General features: G+C 45.0%; 1 protein-coding gene across 1 annotated transcript in view; it reads right to left on the reverse strand.

The window, feature by feature from the left end:
- The window catches only part of LOC115332050 (arylsulfatase B), an 83,247-nt gene that overhangs the window by 40,557 nt on the left and 22,398 nt on the right, over nucleotides 1-20,292 (reverse strand). The window contains 1 exon segment of the mRNA XM_042292853.1: nucleotides 18-130. Coding sequence (XP_042148787.1) covers nucleotides 18-130 — 113 coding nt within the window.

Consider the following 20,292-nt stretch of genomic DNA (forward strand, 5'->3'; position numbering starts at 1 on the left):
AACTTAATTTAGGTTACCTTTCCGAGCATTTGACGGACGTATCCCAGATCGCCGAGCCATTCAGGAAGAAGCTTGAAATTCAAGGGAAGCCCGCGAGGTTCCATCTCCATGAGGACGAAGTGTTGCATACCTGTATATTGCAAAGCAAGACCACTATAAAGGAGTTCTTAAATTTATAGCCTGATAAAGCATTAGCACTTCCCACAATTTGCTGTCAGCATAGGCTGAGGATAATGAAGACAAATTCGTCGACCAAAAGAAAAGCATACCAAGAATAACAAGTCCGGTATGCTGGTTCCTAAAGTAATTTTATATACCCTTGTAATTTGAATCATAGTTTCTTATCCTGGCAGTATTGGGAAAAAATAACCCCGGGGATAAAATTTCAGAGATCATCATACTTCGATCAACATTGTTCACGACACTGTGCACAGGGTCTCAAACACGAAAAATTACCCTGCGTCTACATTCCCACAAAATACTCTGAGGGCTAATCATTGTGATCTGAGGAAGGAACTCGGCGAGTCAAGATGCCAGAAATAATTTTTGGACCTCGAAATCAAGTCTTTGATGCCTCATTGAGCATCATGTCACAAACAAAAAGACCTTCAGGAAACAATCGAAGATATATTTTCTAAATGTTGTGTAACGATTTTAATGGGGTTTATTCTTTAATGAACCGTATTTCAAAGTTTTTTGTTGCGTTGTATGTTTTTACATACTAATTTATTCGTAATTTTTAGGTTATGTTTTTTTGCTCTGTTATAGCTTTGCTTCTGTTGCAAATGTAGTCTGGTGCTAGGGGCCCACTTTTTGCCTCAGCTCCAAGGTAATTCTGTATTCTAAAAATTTAAAATTATCTCGAAACCTGAAAACTCAAACTTGAAACAAACTCAGTGCCACACCACACAAACAGTTTTTAGGTTTGAACATATTTTGGCAAGTTATTCAACGAGCTAGCTCACTCCATATATCGAAGTGATATTCTCTTCTAGTGCTCGGTGGGTAAGCAGGAGTACGGGCATTATTTTCTAAAGTGATGCGCCTAAAGTTTCGGCGTAACAAACTGTTCATTAACAAAAAGACACAAAGACACCTAAGTACTTCTTATGAGTTGTGAATGCGAAAGCATCCCAGGCTCCGTGACTGCTGCGTCGCTGGGTGACGGAGCGGTGGGAGCGCGGAGCTCGGCGCGGAGCGTGCTGAGATCCCCTGCTCCCTCATCATCATCATCGCCTTAGCTGCGGGTACCGGTTGACAACGTAAAGCAAGGGACTAGTGTCACTTAATAAGCTACGCTTCAGAGATAACGACACTTGGTCGCATTGTTTCTTAAAATAATGGTGGCCAGTTATCTCGACCTTCATCTGAAATCGCAGGAAACGCTTTTTCGCCCTTCACAAATGTTTAAACAGTTCGCGACAGAGCAAATCAATATTATATGACCTTCCTAACACCGAATCTCTTGCTGAGGAAGTCGCACTTTTGAATCACGACGATCGGCAGTTGCGTCTTATCTGCATACGAGCCAAAATGGCGGCGCGCACAACAATGCCGGGGAACGGAGTGCCGATGCTCTAAGCGTAGCTGATTTAGTGGTTCTACAAGAGACCTATGAGCGATGAAAAGCTAGCGGTTGTACTACACTGACTAAATTTCTCATCTACAGCTGGCAGACTCGTCGCCCGTGGAGGCAGGCCAAGTTCTAGAATGTATAAACATTAGGGGAGTGCGAATAAAGATTTCTGAAACCGAATCGAACACCAATCGAAGAATTCTGGCGCCGAATCGAATACGAATACGAATCGAATATTTTTTTTAATCGTTTTTCGAATAGTAAGTAGACTGCTACCAAAGATTGGTACAGATTTTAAAATTAGTTTGTTGTTCCAAAATGTTTCTTTATATCATCGTAACAACGCGACTAGACAATAATGACGTTCAAGGTTCACGCGTATGCTGAACATAAAATCACAGTTCGCGCGGAACTAAAAAAAAAAATCTTACACCTGATCACTTTTCTTTTCACTAGCCATTTGTGAGCGAGGTGAGACTGTACACTGACTGTATCTTATTTTTGCAGATCAGAAAATGAGAAGGCTTGTTACATCAGCTGAAGATACTTATAGTTCCTATGCAAGTAACAAAGCAAAAACACACACACAAGCATCTCCATGTGTCCTGCAGCAAGAGAGTCTCCTCGGCTTGTCACAGTGTTCGAGCACGTTAAAATTGTCTCTCGCTTGCCACCTTAGTTCCGGGAATTGCCAGGTATTGTCGCGCCGCACAGGGTCTTAAACTTTTCTTTACCTATAGTTTCCCACCTGTGGAATGGGGTGTCGGTGCAGGGCAAAACTGGAGAGTGGAGGTAGTCGTAGACCTCCTGCATTAGACAACTTGGTGCATCATTCTTCTTCGGAAATAGCAAGCTGTTCAATATCTTCCACACTGAAGGCTGCTCACTGGTTTGAGATTGCTGTTTGGCACAACTTTCTTCAGACGTGAGCTGTGTTGAGTCTGGTACATTCTGAAGCATTGTACTTACTAGGAACTCTATAGTATTTATTTCCTTGTTGTGGCAAACGTCTTTAAATCGAGGATCAAGGATGGTGGTAAGGGCATGAGGTGCCTGTGTGCTTACATCCTTGTTTTCACTGATCCTTGTTTTCACTGATCCGAGAAGATTCTGAGAAAACTCCTTGTCTTGGGTTCCACTAGCTTGCGCCCTCAGAAAGCAACATCCTCCCACAGTGAACAAGCGGAACAACCATGGAAGGCGTTGGAAAAGACTCGGCACAAGCAGCTGTCGTGGCTTCTTTCATTGGTTGCAATGATGACACCAAGGCCGTTATAAGACGCCATTCGTCCGTGGGCAAGTTCTCAACGGTATCGGTTTCTGCCAGGCCTAACGCAACAGCCGCCTTGAGCTTTAGCAGGCGGGCCAGCATGGCGTACTCACTATTCCATCTTGTGGGTACATCTTGTACCAGCTCAAGATGAACTTATATTCCCATCCTCTTTTGTATATCTTGTAGTCTTGCCCTTGCCCCGCTGCTTCGCTTGTTGTGTCCCACTATGGGTCGCGTTTTTGTGCACACATTTGCGAACCCCTTGGTTTCTTTCTTGGGTTATTGAACGCAAAGCTGCAAGCTATGCGCAAAGCATGCAATGTTCACCCACGGCGGTTTGGCAATTGCAGAAACGAAGTTCTGAATGTTATCAGTGATCACAAAGCAAGAAAGCGTCAGATGCATGCCCCACTCCCCAAAGACTTCCTCAATCAGAGAACGCAGATTCTCCGCAGTGTGGCGTTCACCTGTGCAGCGGCACGCAAGCACAAAACTGTTAGGCACGAAGTCCTCATCGAGCACATGGCACATCACTAACAACTGCCACCCGCTCGTGACGTCCAGCCGTCAGAGGTGATGGCGATCCACCCCACGTCCTTCCTTAGGACGCTGTGCGGCAAAGCGTGAAGAACATACCTAGCGGCATCGTAGATTTCCGGTACGACAGTCCTCAAGAACATCGTTCGAGGATCAGCGCTGTACTCAGACACTGCACATTTCACCAGCTCCAGAAAATCTGGTTCCTCTACGACTGTGTAGCTGTGCAAGCCAGTTGCGATGAAGCAGCCAATTTGCTTTGTTAGAGCTCTGGCGCGAACGCTCTGACTACTCAGTCGGGGCTTGAAGCCGGCATCATACTTGCGTCCATGTACTTTGGAGCATTACGTTGCTCCGCCGCAGCAGCTGCGCTTTCATAGTCCTTGTGGGCCCCTGTATGACGCTTCAGGTGATTCAACAAAGGCGTCATCGTGTTTGTTGGCATTTTCAGGAGGGTGTCACGCACAAGGCACTTCGACGAAACAGCGCAGGAGCGATCGAAGTACTTCCACACTCAGCTGCGCTTTCTCTTCGAAGAACTTCCCGCTTTAACCACTTCTACTTCGCTCATACTGAGCGGCGGCACAGTTGCAACCATTTCTGGAACGTTTCCACGACACGCTTTCCGAAAGCGTGCAAGATTAAAGTAATTGTGTACGGAGCCTTGCGGAGCAGAATACCGCAATGGTGCTTCCAAGTTCCAGGGCGGCCATGTTGGATCCAAGGCCGCACTGCGGGAAGCGGACGTCGCTTCTGCAAAATCCCCGGATGCTCGAGCTACGCGATCATCCTCCGTGTCGTCTTCTTCCCAGGATTTGAAACATGTTTTAAACAACGCTCGCGTTATAAAACAACGCGATTATACTGTATCCAGTGGCTACACATAATGTTGACGGATCAAGGAGCATTTCAGTTCGTTTTATTTTAGTGTAGGATGTATATTTCGGAAACGCAAAGCGAGACACCTGATGCCCGAAACTCGGCACCTGCAAGGTCGCTTTCCCGCACGAAGGTTGGATCCAGCTCGGTACACGTGTTCACTTCTCCGCCAATACGGAGTTGGTGACGAAAGGAAAAAGAACGCGATACTCTGGCTCTGCAAGCAGAGCCTATAAAGTCACTCTACGCACGATCAGCCTCGTGCGAAAGCTGAAGCAAAATAATAATAATAATAATAATAATAATAATAATATTTTATTTCCATCACACTCGATGGTGGCGACCAAGGGAAAAAGCTGCATACACAGCTTGACGAGCCCTTGACCGCCTACAGTGCACGGCGACGGAACACAACAGGAAAAAAAAAAAAAAAAAAAAAAACATACATACACACAGAGGTTGCAACACGCAAAAATTCACCATGGCAGATAAAGCAATATAATCAAATACGAGAACAGTGTTTTAACTAGGTATCATGACCACCCATAATATATAATGAACGGATTTCCCCTATTGACATTTTATTCCAGTCCAAGTTTTTCGATTCGTAAAGATTTAATAAATTAGGAATATTGTGCCTCAGCATTTGAGTGCCATAATTTGTTCTTGGCGTGACCACCCCCCAACATTCAGCGCCACGAGTAGGATAAGTAATAATATTTTTTGAGAGGCGGCCAAGGGTTACTAGAAAGTTTGTGTTCCTAATTAGTTCTATCTTAAGGCTTGTACTGAGCCTGTAAGCATACAAAGTGTGTACATTGATAATGCGGAACTTTTTGAATAGGTCGGATGTATGCGATTGAAATGGGACATCGGCTATGGCTCTTATTGCTTTTTTTTGTAACAAATGTATCCTTTCAAGATTCGTTGAAATGGTGGTACCCCAAACTAAATTACAATAATTTAAGTGCGAGTAGAACAAGGAATTATAAACTAGTAACTTGACGTGTATCGGTAAGGTATAACGATGGCGGTTTAACATGCCGACAGTTCTAGACAGTTTTGTAATAAGGTAGTTAACATGTTCATCCCACGACATATTATCCGAAAAAATTACGCCTAGAATTTTGAAGGAATTTACAATCTCAATCTTGGTTGAGTCTAAACTAAGATCTCTCGTAGTGTTGATTATTTTATTTTTAGGGCGAAAAAGCACTGCTTTTGATTTTTCTGTGTTTATTTGAAGTGAATTATATGTTCTCCACAAATTCAACCCGGAGAGCATTCGGTTCGCCTTATCAAATAATAAGTCGGTATTTTCTGCAGAGAAAAATATACTTGTGTCGTCAGCATAATTTACAAATTTCGCTTCTGAATCTATATTTATTATGTCATTTATGTATATATTAAAGAGAAAGGGACCCAATATACTACCTTGTGGTACACCAGAGTGAATAGGCTTGGTAACAGAGGAGATTCCATTGATAGAGACGTATTGCGATCGATGCTCCAGATATGACTTTATTAGCTGCAAGGCATGCCCTCGGAAACCGTAAGTGTCTAATTTTGCTAGAAGTATTTTATGATTAAGGCAGTCAAACGCCTTTGAGAAGTCGACAAACACACCGAGAACCAGTCTTCTTTCTTCGAAGTTTTGGAGAATAAATTCTTTTATAGATAATAAGGCAGCCTCGGTAGACCTATTTTTCATAAATCCAAACTGTGAGGTATTTATTAAGTTATGTTTGTTTGAAAACGCCATTATTCGAGTATAAATGATTTTTTCGAGAGCTTTAGAGAAAACTGGGAGTATAGAAACAGGCCGATAATTCCCCATTTCGTTTACGCTTCCTTTTTTATGCAATACTAACACCTTAGCTATCTGCATTTTCTTCGGAAATACGCTCGTGGATAAAGAGAGGTTAAAAACATGAGATAACGCCGGCGCTATCAAGTGAACAACGTACTTGACGGGTCTTATCTGAATGCCATCCACGTCACAGCTTCCACTATTGTTTAGTTGTAAAATTATGGAAATTACTTCTGGTTCGACCACCGGCTCTAAAAATATGGAGTCATTGTTTCTTTTGTCGCTAAAAGCAGAAGAATATAGAGTGTCATCATTACTTGCAATATTGATAAAATGCTCGTTAAAGGCATTTGCTAAAGAACATCCGGTAAGTTCAGTACCGTTGAAAAAGATGTTGTCGATAGAGTTTGAGGGTCGTTTACGATTGAGAAGGGAATTTAACTCTTTCCACATGGCGTCCGTACGTCCTTGTGCTGCTTTAAACACATCAAAATAATAGCTCTCTCTGGCGCGCCTTAATTCCTTGGTTAAATCATTGCGGTACTTCTTAAATTGCTTCAGATCATTCTGGTCTCTAGATTTGGCGAACCGACCATACAGAACATTTTTTGTACGAATCTTACCTAGCAAGTCTCGTGTTATCCAAGGCTTCCTTATCTGTTTTGATATTCTAATGGACTTAAAAGGAAAATACGCGTTATACAGTTCATGAAATAACTCCATAAATACATTGTAAGCCCCGTCGGCAGTATTTTCTTGTAATACCCTATCCCAGTTTGCGTTTGAAATGGCGACTCGAAAACGGTCAAGTTCATCGGGAGTTATTTTTTGAATCATTGTTCGTTGCGATTTACTGGCTTTTCTCGGAACACTTTTTAGAGCGATAAATACTGGGAGGTGGTCACTCAAGGCACATCCAATGACACCAGCTTTTATACAGTCGGTAGAGTAATTCGAAATAAACAAATCTATGAGTGTCTGAGATCGGCATGTAACACGTGTAGGTCTAGTGATAGCGTTTGTACAACCATTTGTGTTGATTAACAAGTCTAGCGTTCTTTTCGTATTTGTATCTATTGACATATCAATGTTAAAATCTCCGCCGCAAACAACTGTGCACTTTTCCTTATTAACAAACGACAAAAATAATTCAAAAAACTTAAAAAACACTTCGAGGTCACCCTTAGGTGGTCGGTACATGACAGCATAAATATTTTGATTGCTACGTAGACATAGCGCTTCGTAATCAGGAGTGATACAGCTAAAATCGCTAACAAGTTCACACGCAGGGTCTTTTGTTAGGATAGACAAACCACCACCACGTTTAGTTGTACGATTAATGTAAAAGGATCGATACAAAGGCAATCTTAAGACATCCTCTTCATCCGTATACCAAGTCTCAGATAGCATTATAACCTCGAATAAAAAATCAAATTGACTAAAAAGTAACTCAAGGTCGACAGCTTTATTTTTAGCCGACTGTACATTTAGGTGAAAGCATGTCATACTTGAGATATATTCTTTACCAAGGTGGCCTTTCAGGTTTTGCGGGAGTACAAAAGCGTCATTAGCCATTGCAAAAAAAAACAACAAAAAAAACAACGAACAGCCACAGAAGATCTAATCTTATTCGATTTTGACAAGGTCATCGTCATGCTCGATTCGGATACTTGGGTCGCCTTCTTTCTTTCTTACGTATGATAATCCCTCCTTGTGCCAAGCGAACTTGTAACCAAGATTTTTGGCCTTCGTCCTGGCATCATAGAACAACTTCCTGTTTGATGCGGTCATGTTCTCTTGTAAGTAAACGTTTTCTGCTCCTGCACCAGTTCTCAGCTTCTGCTTGTTTTCAAGCCACACGTTACGTTCGTTTCGGTTGATAAAGCGGACGATTACCACGGGCGTCTTGTTTGATTTGGCAGGAAGACGGTGGACCGCCTCTACACTATCTCTAGTCAGTTTTGGCACTTCTATTCGATCAGCGATTTCATTGAGCTTGTCCAGCAGGTTTTCATTCAAGGTTTTAACGAGTCCGTGCACCTCAAGATTATTTGCTCGCCCGTATTGCTCCAGCTTATTAAGCTCTCTCTTAAGTTGGGCAGTTTCGTCATTTTTTTGCTCGTTTTTCAGTTCATTTACCCTCTTCTTTAGAATCTTGATTTCACTGTCGTGTTCCTTCATTTTTTTTAACACTTCGTCGTATTGGTCAGACATGTTTTGAACTGACTTTTCAATCTGCATCACCGTGTCTTTCATGGTTACCAGCTCATCAACCTGGACTTTCAGTGGTGCAAGCACCGTCAACATGCTCATTATATGAGCCAGTTGGCTTTGCACGTCCTGCGATTCTTTACCCTGCTTATCTTCTTTAGACAGTTTATCGCCCGCGTTGCTCCGAATTTTCGGCTTTGCCCCCCGACATGTTTGGTACTTCCATGTTTCTACAAAACCTGGCTTTTTCCCCCGAAGAGCGGTCTCAGTCACACCGGCACAGGGTCCGAGGTGGTAACTAAGATGGCATTCATTACATTTCAGAGTATCGTCCTCGCCGATAGTTGTTTTGCAGTGAAAGCACAGATCGCCGTCATTTATCGCTTTGGTCATCTCAATAAACGCTAGGCAGCAGTCGGCGACAGGGACTCCGGTCTTCAAAGAAGGTTATGGTATTTTCCTACCTGCAAAGTGATGTGGTAAGCGTCCGACCTGCAGATAGCCCCGTCGCCGACTGCGCCTGTCGATGCCGCGCCTGGTTCTTTTGTAGCGTGTAGCGTGCTGGTGGCGTCTCAGTCGCTGCCGAGGCCGATACTGCTGACACTTGCTGATCGTGTTCTTGGCTTGCCCTTGATTGGTCGCCCAAGTTCAGCGCTGCCGGCCTTGATTACGCAGCTTCCGATGATGGGTGTCAGAATCTGCAAAGTGATGTGGTAAGCGTCCGACCTGCAGATAGCCCCGTCGCCGACTGCGCCTGTCGATGCCGCGCCTGGTTCTTTTGTAGCGTGTAGCGTGCTGGTGGCGTCTCAGTCGCTGCCGAGGCCGATACTGCTGACACTTGCTGATCGTGTTCTTGGCTTGCCCTTGATTGGTCGCCCAAGTTCAGCGCTGCCGGCCTTGATTACGCAGCTTCCGATGATGGGTGTCAGAATCTGCAAAGTGATGTGGTAAGCGTCCGACCTGCAGATAGCCCCGTCGCCGACTGCGCCTGTCGATGCCGCGCCTGGTTCTTTTGTAGCGTGTAGCGTGCTGGTGGCGTCTCAGTCGCTGCCGAGGCCGATACTGCTGACACTTGCTGATCGTGTTCTTGGCTTGCCCTTGATTGGTCGCCCAAGTTCAGCGCTGCCGGCCTTGATTACGCAGCTTCCGATGATGGGTGTCAGAATCTGCAAAGTGATGTGGTAAGCGTCCGACCTGCAGATAGCCCCGTCGCCGACTGCGCCTGTCGATGCCGCGCCTGGTTCTTTTGTAGCGTGTAGCGTGCTGGTGGCGTCTCAGTCGCTGCCGAGGCCGATACTGCTGACACTTGCTGATCGTGTTCTTGGCTTGCCCTTGATTGGTCGCCCAAGTTCAGCGCTGCCGGCCTTGATTACGCAGCTTCCGATGATGGGTGTCAGAATCTGCAAAGTGATGTGGTAAGCGTCCGACCTGCAGATAGCCCCGTCGCCGACTGCAGATAGCCCCGTCGCAACGTACGAATAGAGAGAAACTGCTGGTGCCGATGAGGATGATCATTGCCTAGGAGAAGAGGTTACGTATTGCCATCTTGCGGCACGTATGGCAGGCGCGCCGGCGCGTTGTGGGACGCTTGTAATAGAATCTTGCTGCGCGACGCCGTAACGACTACTCGAAAATTATTCTAAAAGTATTCGAAACTTTTGAAAATTATGATTTAATTCAATTAACAAATTGAGTATGGTAATATTCGATTCGCTATTTGAAAATTGCGAATATTCGCCACACCACTAATAAACATACAGACAACTAAATTTTTTTTTTCAAACAATATTTGCTATATTACGTCTTTCACACTCAAAGATCTGACGTTTTCGTCAAAATATAATGTACAATGAGACGAAAAATATCAATAATAGTAACTCTATTTTTTCACACTATGAACTATTTTTTTTTGTCAGATTTTACGGAGGGGGTGGGGATTCTAAAATCCCCCCTCCCCCTCAAAAGAAAATAGTGCCCGTGTATTTCGAGTGCAGTAAGTTTGACATTTAGAACATCAAGTACCAAAAACAAGCTTCTATATGAAGCCCTCGAGTACCCCGTTAAAATAATATTTTCAGTAAGGTTAAAGCGCAAATATTAAGGCATTTATTGAGATTTTTAGTTTTTGAGGTTACTTTTTTAAAGCTTTAGAATTAGTGATGTTGTAAATGGAATTAAAAAAAAAAGTAATACGCTACGCCATGTCTCGCTTCGAACACTCTTAGAGTGCAACATGCCGACATGAGAAAGCCTCGTTATGACGGGTCGGTATAATGTTCATGATGTCACGTTTTTTCCCCCAGACATGACACATATTCACATAAGGGGTATTCACACGAGGGAGAAATCCCGGGAATTTCTTCCTCGTGTGAATACCCCTTGAGCCCCCCCTGGGCGACAGTGACAGGCTAGAAGTTGAGCGCGCGATACGCCTCCATGTCGAGTTTCTGCCTTTGGTAACACTTGGTGACACGCGCAGCCGAAGCCCGCGGTGAAGGACACACGTGCGGGAGGCGGAGCTTCCATTCAATTCTTAGCCTGCAAGCTGTCTGTGTCACCCACAAGCAGCCAACGCCGGTCAAAGAGTGAGCACAACTATTGCGTCAGAGTTCGGTTGGGACTGCACTCATTCCCAGTGTGTGCCCGGCCGTGCTGTACTTCGGCAAGGGGCGTGAAAAATGCCAGCACTGGTTATTGTCTGAGAGCCGTTACACTATAGCCTAGAGACACATGTTGCCACAAGAGGAAAGCGTTTCTTAGCCCCCTGCGGAAATAAATAGCCGCTTACGGCCACACAATTTAGGCAACCGAGATGACGCCGTAGAATAAATATAGCATAGAGCACGAGCTCTTCACCGAGTGCTTGCTTCGGTAATTCATTTTGCTGTGTACGTCATATACATTAGCTTTTGCAGATAGGTTTAGATCGTTCAGTGAGCTCCCCTTCATACTCTTGTGGGCGTACGTCTAGCATTTGGTGCTGAATGTTGGGAGATGGCTACATTAAGAACAAACTTTGGCAAACAAATGCCCCCTTAAATACAGTCTCCCCAATCTACTCAATTCGTATAAGACTAAAAGTATAGATTGGGATAAGTTATCCCTAAGAGAAGTAAAATCATCCTTTTTCTCTAGCAGCTGAAGGTAGTTGCCTTTCTTTCTTTGTAATCTTTGCATAATCTTATCTCTGCTGTCTGACCTGCCTCAATGTAAAAAAAGGGGAAAAAATCTAAAATTTGTTTTAAAATGTGTGATAGCCACAATCAGTGTACATTTTTTTTTCCTCTTGAATATCCTTTTTTCCGGCTCTGTTGCTGCTTTCTCTAGGCGGTCAGGGACCCGTCAAGCTGTACCTGACTTTTTTCCCTTATCGCCACCATCTTATGGTGAAAAATAAACATTATTATTATTATTATTATTATTTCCTTAACTAGCAGGTCTGCCGGTATAGATCATTCGTCAAATATCCCAAGCGCCCCTGCCCCGCACTCGAAGGATCATGGGAAAGGTGTTCCTTCAGTTCCCTAGCAATCGGTAACTTCGACTTTAGAGAGAAATCCGGAATCCTGAATAAGCGTCGTGTAAATTGCCGAGACCCGTCATCTCACTTTTAAACATTCTCTTCAATGTCAGCGTTTTTCACGCCGTGCATGCAATCCACCATTCTACCAGGTTGAGTTGCGGAAGTCTCTTACACTATTATCATTCTCATGATTGATGTTTTAGCAAAAATTGCATAAAAAAGCCGATAGTTTACAACATCCAAAACCAGGATTTAGCTCGAATTCAGTGGGGCTGCTTATGGCATTCTTAGCGTTTCTATGTCAATGTCAGCGTCCTTGAATCTGTACGAGAATGATATTATTGTAAGAGATTTTCGCAGCTCAGTCAACTTGAAGAGCGCATTACATGCACAGTATCAAATCGCTGAGATTGACGATAAAATTTTAAAAGTGAAATGACACGTCTCTGCATTATACACGACTCTTATTCAGGATGACTCCAGATTACAGCCGAAAGTGTGTAAGCATGGAGTTGGTCGAAATCACAGATCATTAGGGAACTGAATGAACGCCGTTCCCCGTGATTCCTCGAGCGCGCCCAAAGCTTGGGGGAATTATCAAGTGGTCAACCGGGGAGGAGATCCAACCGCGGCGTCCTTGGCGGCTAGCTTTAGAACCACACTTCTTGGGACAACAACGACGCAGCGCTCGGTTGCCGTAGCCGCGAACACTGCGTCAGAGTTGGGGTGGGCTGTCGTTGTCCCGTCGGCCGAGAAGGGGCTCTTTTGTAGCCACTCCAGCCTGTGTGAACAGTGCGGCATGCACCGTGCATGTGACCAGTAGCTGCTCAGCACCAGGGCCGAAGTGAGTTAAGCACGTATCCTCTGCGCCTGCTTTCACGAAGAAATTCGCCTTGCCGCGTCCCGCCAAAATTACTCCTCTATTTGTCAACACTTTTTACATTACCTAAAGAATCAAGTCCACGAATATTGCGTTTGGTAAATACCGAGATTTGGTGAAAACAAATTTGAAAGAACGCCTCCTGTAGTTCGATTTCCTCGCAAATTCTTTTTCGCGGTCCTAAAACACTAATAAAATGATTCACACTTTTCCTCATAGAAAAAAAAAGGCCTATGTTGCCTTTCTGACTACTTCCATGGAGACGGTATAAACGGCGGTCGCGTGGTCACAAAATGGAGGCCATGTGACATCCTGACATGTGACTCAGTGTTGCAAGACGTCATGTCATGTGACGCTGTATCACATGCCATATAAGTGTCGCGCAACATCGTGACTTTATTGTGTCATGTAGCGTCACGTGACGACACCACAACGTGACGTCACGTAATCTAATACCACGTGATGTAACTTTGTTATGTCTTGTGATGTACGTCTGTGGTGTTAGGTGACACTGCATCACGACATGCGACGTCACAGATCACGCGACGTCACGTCATGTGACGTCACATGTATGACGTCACATGGCGTGACTCTCTAACTCAAAAGTGTTGTGAGTGCGCCCTTATGACGTCGTATACGTCACGCCACAAAGTCACATGGGTTAGCATTTAAAACGTACAGCGAAACAGACGGGACGGAAGAAAGGAGACAAAGAGTCGCTGAACTTACAACTATAGTTTTAATCGTCAAGGCGCAGCCTATAGGGAATATTCACTGGCGGCCATAGCTGTGTGAGCGACTGCTGAGCGCGTGCTGACGGCGAGCCTCAACAGTTCTTTTTCAGCGTGCATTTAATCATCAAGATTGCCGGTCTTAGCAGCCTATTAATATGACCTCGCTCTGAGCTTGTACCTTAAAGAGCACCCACAAATATGGCGTCCAGTGAATACTCCCTATATACACGACCAAACAAAAGGAATCACACTCAGCCTATAGAGTGTATTCATATGACGTCAGACTGTCTTTTAATGTCCAGTCACTACACACAAGCATGGCCGCCGAAGGCAAAAGCGGTTACCCGATTGGCGGGTTTGCTTTGCCTTTTTTATTTTTCTCAAAGCTCACTGCTAGCTTTATCGTTTGGTGGCCATGTTTGTGGGCGATGACTCAGCACGTGAATAGACCCTATAACTCCGTGCTGAAAACCCGCACTATCATCGCGCATCCTGTCGTCGTGAAAAGAAATATAATTCTTTAGCCGACAAATAAAACGACGGTGCGCTATACTTCGTTTCAGCTTCGGTCCGAGCGCGGTCGATGTTATGAGCCGAAGGGCTATAATCAAACAGCGCAAAACACGCAACGTCACGGCGTGCTCTCTGCGCTTGATAGGACTACCCGGCGGAGCAGCGCGCACAGACAAACGGTGAATACCGGCTGGTCCTATGAACGACAGAGAGCACGTCTTGACGTTTCGCTTTTTCCGATGTTTGATTGGCCCTTCTGCTCATAACATCGGCCGCGCTCGGACCGAAGCTGAAACGAAGTATAACACACTCTTACCCCAAGCGCGCTATCGTATCTGCCTCCATAATCTCTCTGGTCAGGGCACTGGCTATTTTTCCAATGACAGAGCTTTTTTTAAATTCCGCATCACACCCACAGTTACAAGAATGAATGCCCAAGTGTCTTGATACTACCCTGCTTACATTGTAACAATGTTCTCTTAACCTATCATTCAGGCCTCTACCCGTCTTGCCTACGTATTGTTTACCACAGGATAGCGGAAAGGCGTAAACAACGTTTTCAATACAATCAACAAACCGATTTTGATGCTTCTTTGTTCACTCCAGAGGCCTCCCGACAGACTGATTGACAGTTTTGCGAAGCTTAGACAACTTATTCGGAGCAGAGAAGACCTCAATGACGTCTACGCGCTTTCCTATTTTCTTTAAGCCATGGGAAACTATGTAAATACAGGACAACAACAACCTCTTGTGTTCTTTTTTTTTTTTTTTTTGGGGGGGGGGGGGGAGGGGGGGAGCATTTTGTTACGTTTGCTTTTTAATTTCATCTTTTGCAACAAAGCGCCTGCAACCGACGCCAATAGGTGTTATGGATAATCCGTTAACCGCAGGTGGTAAACTTGAGCATCAAAGCCAACCTATGCTTGATGAAAGCAGGATTTCTTCAGGACGTCCGTAAGTTGGATATGCTTCTTTGTTTATCTTGGCTTGCGATGATCAATCAGAATCATCCAATTGGATTAAAAATCGTTCATTTATATAACTTTGGTTTAGAGCGCAGCTCTTAGGCGCCCGTTTTTGGGTTGGGTGGCGTCGGCGTTGGCGTAACCACTCGTTGCATTATGGGACGTTTTCCACAATGACGTCAAACGTGACTTTACGTGTGACGTCGTGACAACGTCTTCACGTGTTAGCTCTATGCGGCACTCACCGAATACTTTGTGCAAGACAAAGAAGAATTTTAAACCAGTCATACAGGAAAACATCCCTTTGGCCCCTAGGGAATGCACTCGTGGCTCTGCTGTGCCATCCCAAGGAGCACGTTCAACACTGATTCTGAGGAAGTGAAAAACACCGAGCAGTCTTCGACAGAGCCGACAGCAAGTAGGATGAAATCGAGAGTATCACGTGCTTCGTTGAAGTGTTGACTGTAACGCTGGCTTGTTCTCCCGCCTTGCTTCTGCCTGTCCGGTTTCCTCGCACCAGCTGAACTTAGACAGAGTGGAGCTTCCAGATGTGAGGACTATATTTACCTTCCCTGGACAAGCGGTGAGCGAGAATGCCCCAACAGATATATATATATATATATATGCTGTAAACGGGGACTTCATTTTTGCGATGTCCTAACTTTCGCCAATTTCGCGAATTGCCTACAATTCGCAAAAAGAGGTCCCGCGTACAATTCCGGTAAAATGTAAACACATTGAAATATATATTGAGATCCCACCGCGTTGCGAAATTTAGAGCCCGCGAAAAATACATCGTTTACAGTCTCTCTCTCTCTCTCTCTCTCTCTCTATATATATATATATCTATATATATATATATATATATATATATATATATATAACGGGCATGGTGGCGGGAGGCCGAAGGCGTGGGTATAAAACTGAGGAGAAAAAAACCCTTAGTGAAAAACAGCAACAACGGACGATTTAATCTTCGACGTTTCGGCCGGAGTCCGGCCTTCGTCAGGAAGATTCCTGACGAAGGCCGGACTCCGGCCGAAACGTCGAAGATTAAATCGTCCGTTGTTGCTGTTTTTCACTAAGGGTTTTTTCTTCTCAGTTTTATATATATATATATATATATATATATATATATATATAGACAGACAATAAACGAAGTATTTTCGCGGGCAGAGTATATATATATATATATATATATATATTCAGACTGTACACGATGTATTTTTTGCGGGCTCTAAATTTCGCGACGCGGTGGGATCTCAATACATATTTCAATGTGTTTACATTTTACCGGAATTGTACGCTAGACCTATTCTTTGTGAATTGTAGGCGATTCGCGCAATTGGCGAAAATAAGGACATCGCGAAAATTAAGTCGTTTACAGTATATATATATATATCTTTCTCAGATTGTTGAGCACGGAGGAGGAGAGAAGGAGGAAAGAACAAGGAGCAGAGTACGAAGGGGGGAGGGGACACGGGAGGAGGAGAGGGTACGAATGAGGAGGAGGAACATACCTTCCCCCCAGTACCCTTCCCTCCTCCTCCTCAAGAGCTGCCCTCTGATTCGGCAATACAGGGAGTTGTAAACGTCTTTCATTTTTATAATGGGGACCTTCTGCTTGATGAACTTGTCTGCAAGATCTATTTACCCCAAGGCTGTCGTGGGATATGATATTTTAGAGCGCAGCTCTTAGGCGCCCGTTTCCGGTTTGAGGGGCGTCGCCGTCGGCGTAACCGCGCGGTGCATTAGGGGACGTTTCCCATGATGACGTCACACGTGACGTCACGTGTGACGTCACGAGGGTCACCAGTGACGAGATGACGTCCCACGTAACGTTACGTGTGACGTCACGAGGGTCACCGGTGACGTCACTGATGACGTCACCGCGCGTTGCATTAAGAGTAAATTTCCCCACTAAACTTAGCAGAAAATTTTCCCCGCTAAATTCCCCCATAAATTTAGTGACAAATTTCCCCGCTAAATTTAGAGAAAAAAGTCCCGCTAAAGTTGCTGGGAATTTTCCCCCAAGATGGAAGGCGAGCAGGAGAGGAGCAGAGGAGGATACGGATGAGGAGGAGGGGCATACCCTTTTCTCCATACCTTCCCCTCCTCCTCCTCAAGTGCTGCGCTCTAATTTGGCGTGAAGGGGATTGTGAACGTCTTTAATTTTTTGCACAAAATACTTCACAGCAACAAACAATAATATCTTTATTCAACCCTGGAAGGTTGCGGCACCGCAGAAAGGCCATTGGCCGACACCTCAGGCCTGTGGTGCCGCACTACTACAGCTTTTATGTACTGCGATTTAGATGTACCTGCTCGTAATAACAAGAATGCAGGGATGCATGCAAAAATTTAGTCATCGAAATCTCGATGTTCTTTAGAACTTTATGCTAATTTAAAATGCAAACTGCTCGAGATGATTTACCATTTTTAGTTGTGCATTTTTTCTTTTCGTCTGATTGCATATTGATTGAGCATGTTTTACGCCTGTATTGCTATGTTTACGTGTGCCACATTATAGGTTGCTTATGGGTACAGAAATAAAGTCATAATGATTAATTACTGTTTACTTTGCTCATAGGCTTCTTAGCCGAAAAGGACAACGGGTGCAGGTGGGATAACGTGGAGATTCTACGGGGACGTGCACCGTTTCCTGGGCTCCTTGCCCGCAAACGATGCTAGCATCATGGAGGAGTGCGTATGCGACGGAGGTGACTCCGTTGAGCATGTGAGTACACTCCTGGAGAAACCACTTTTCTAGCAGCACACAGACCTACAGAAATATCAACTTATTTTGGATATACGGGTGGATTGCTGGAACGGGCGAAATGATTAAAAACAGCTCAGCAGGGGCAGGACAAAAGCAGGAGCACTCAGGACGGACTCTGACTGAGAACTAAAAGTTGCACGCAGGCAGATGGCTCCAAAACCATTGGGCTAGTGGGGCCGCTCTGTGCTGTACTTCCTGGACGAGTTTTTCCAGTGGGGAGTGGCATCATGTAAATCTCGCACTGCGCCGCATGTAGCATAACGTTCACCTGTACTTCTCAAAAATGAAGAACAGGTTCCTGTTAAGCGTTAATGTTGATGGACATATTTTCTCTGCTCTGATGCACATATGCATTCTTTTAAATTTTAAATGAAATGGTCAGCGGGAACGCGGGCGAGGACGGAAAGCGGTCCTCTTATAAGATGGCCTCATCAGTAAGCCTGCATCATCTGGATCGCAAGCCTCAGCTGAGGAGTTACCAAACTCATCACCCTCTACATCCAGGCCATGGCAATAAGCAGCGGAGAGGCCAGCAAAGCCGAGGAAGCGTCAGGCTTCGCACGCAACCTTCTTGGTGTAGCCGCTCGAAGGACAGCGGCAGCTGCGTTTTCGCAAAAAAACATCTCGCAAAAAACATCTCGCAAAAAAAAAAAAAAAAAAAAAACTGGTTATACACGGACGGCAGTTAATGCTGCAAGAGCGTGCAGCAGAGAGGAAAGATCGTTTCATCGGCTTCCTTACTTAACTTCTAACAAAATAAAGCAAACGCATCACAGCTTCACACCATTTTGGTATGCATTTGTTTTATTGCACATATGTCGATGGTCTGTGTTGTCAATTGGCCTCTCTACCTGTGCCTAGTGTACGGTGAGTCACTTCCAGATGCGTTGTTAACTGGCTGCTGTAGCTGTTCCTGGTGCACGCTGATCCCGCTTTCAGAAATAGTCTTCCAGTGCGTCTCTGACTTCTTCGGCTCTCCCATCACGCACATCAGTGTTGCGAGCAGGCTGTGCATAGAAAGAGTCAAGCTCACGTGCTTCGTGCTCCCACTGCTGTTCAACTTTGTCCTTGAATTCCTCGCAGATGTTATGAAGTATGCATGCGGCCCTGATTGCTCGCTTTGCGTTTTGCAGGCGGCATTCTATTCTCTTCATAATAAATCAGAAGCGAGCTTTCAGTCTGGAAAAGGCATTTTCTAGTATTGCTCTCGTTTTTGAGAGGTTGTAGTTGAAGACAGTTTCTCGTGTCTCACTTGAGGAATTTGCGTACGGCTTTAGCAGGTGTGTTGTGAAAGAGAATGCCTGGTCGCACAAAATGACGGGTTCTACAACACTACCTTCAATGACTAGCACAGGAGACCGGAAGTGGTCAGCGTCAACAAGTGTGGACAGTATTGAACGTCCGGACACGTTCGCGTCATGGCACCTGCCGGGGCTTCCCAAGTTTATGTACCGGAAACGGTACTGGTGGTCCGCCAACCCCAAAAGGATTATACTATACCTGTTTTGAGAAAAAGAAAGGAAAACAGGCCAATAAGCATAAAAAGAGCATATTTCAGAAGTAATGAATAATGTTTAAAATTATTCATTGCAGTAAGAGAAAACAAAGTACAGTTTAATATTTTTTATATTAACTTCAAAATCATTACTATGGCTCAGAAGCTGTATACCTATACTTATTTTTTTAAATTCATGAATGATGTCATTAAGCGCTATATAGTGAGGGCCACTCATTTCTCTCCCAAAATTTGTAAATATATCGCATATTGCAGTCTGTAGACCAATATTTATCCTAGCAAACAAGTAATGTGGGAAAAGCATTAAGAGACACCTACCACTCCTTCAAGCTGTTGTAGTCAGATTTTCCCCTTGAAGCTGTGGTAGTCAGCTCTTGCTCTTTGGGTGGCGACACTGGAAAGTGGCAGCCGCCCGGGGCGCCGACAGAGTGCGGGAATCCAAAAACAGCGAAGAGCTCGCCCATGCGTGCCGTCATCTCGTCCGAGCGCGCCATCCGGAGCCAGTCGTCTTCCAGCTTTTGAATCACGGTATCGCAGAAGTCCTTGTACAGCATGTTTACGCTTGACCGACCGATTCCGAACAGGTGTGCGATTCTCCTGTCTTCAGCGCGCGAGCACAAACGGTACAAGCCCACTGCAACTCTCTCCTCAAGGAAGATTGGCTCCCTCATACCTGTTCTCTCCCGCTCCAGGAGGCACCTGCATGACTACACCAGAAATCTGAGCATGGCAGGAAAGCGCGAAAGGCTTGCTTGAAATGGAACTCACCCAAAAGTGCAAGGCGTATTCGAACCACCGTTCGTTCTTCAGGAACATCGCGGATATCGCCCTCCAGTTTGTCTTCCACACACTCCATGAGGTTTCGTTGTGGCGAGTGGCGAGTGGCCGAGTGGGCTCGCGCACATCAGCTCGTAGCACGTGGAGCGAAAGCTCGCGCTGCAGAACCCAGGGATCCTGGGCTCGAGCCCCACCCCCGTCCGTTTCGATCTGGATGAGCATCGTATCGGCGTGCGGTGGTGTATCACTACTGCATGGTGCACGTTAAAAACCCCAACCTACCGGTTGTACTGCATTGGCTAAATTTCACATCCACAGC

Source organism: Ixodes scapularis, unplaced genomic scaffold (assembly GCF_016920785.2).
Source record: "Ixodes scapularis isolate PalLabHiFi unplaced genomic scaffold, ASM1692078v2 PGA_scaffold3__209_contigs__length_174095766, whole genome shotgun sequence".
In the NCBI taxonomy this organism is placed as follows: Eukaryota; Metazoa; Arthropoda; class Arachnida; order Ixodida; family Ixodidae; genus Ixodes; species Ixodes scapularis.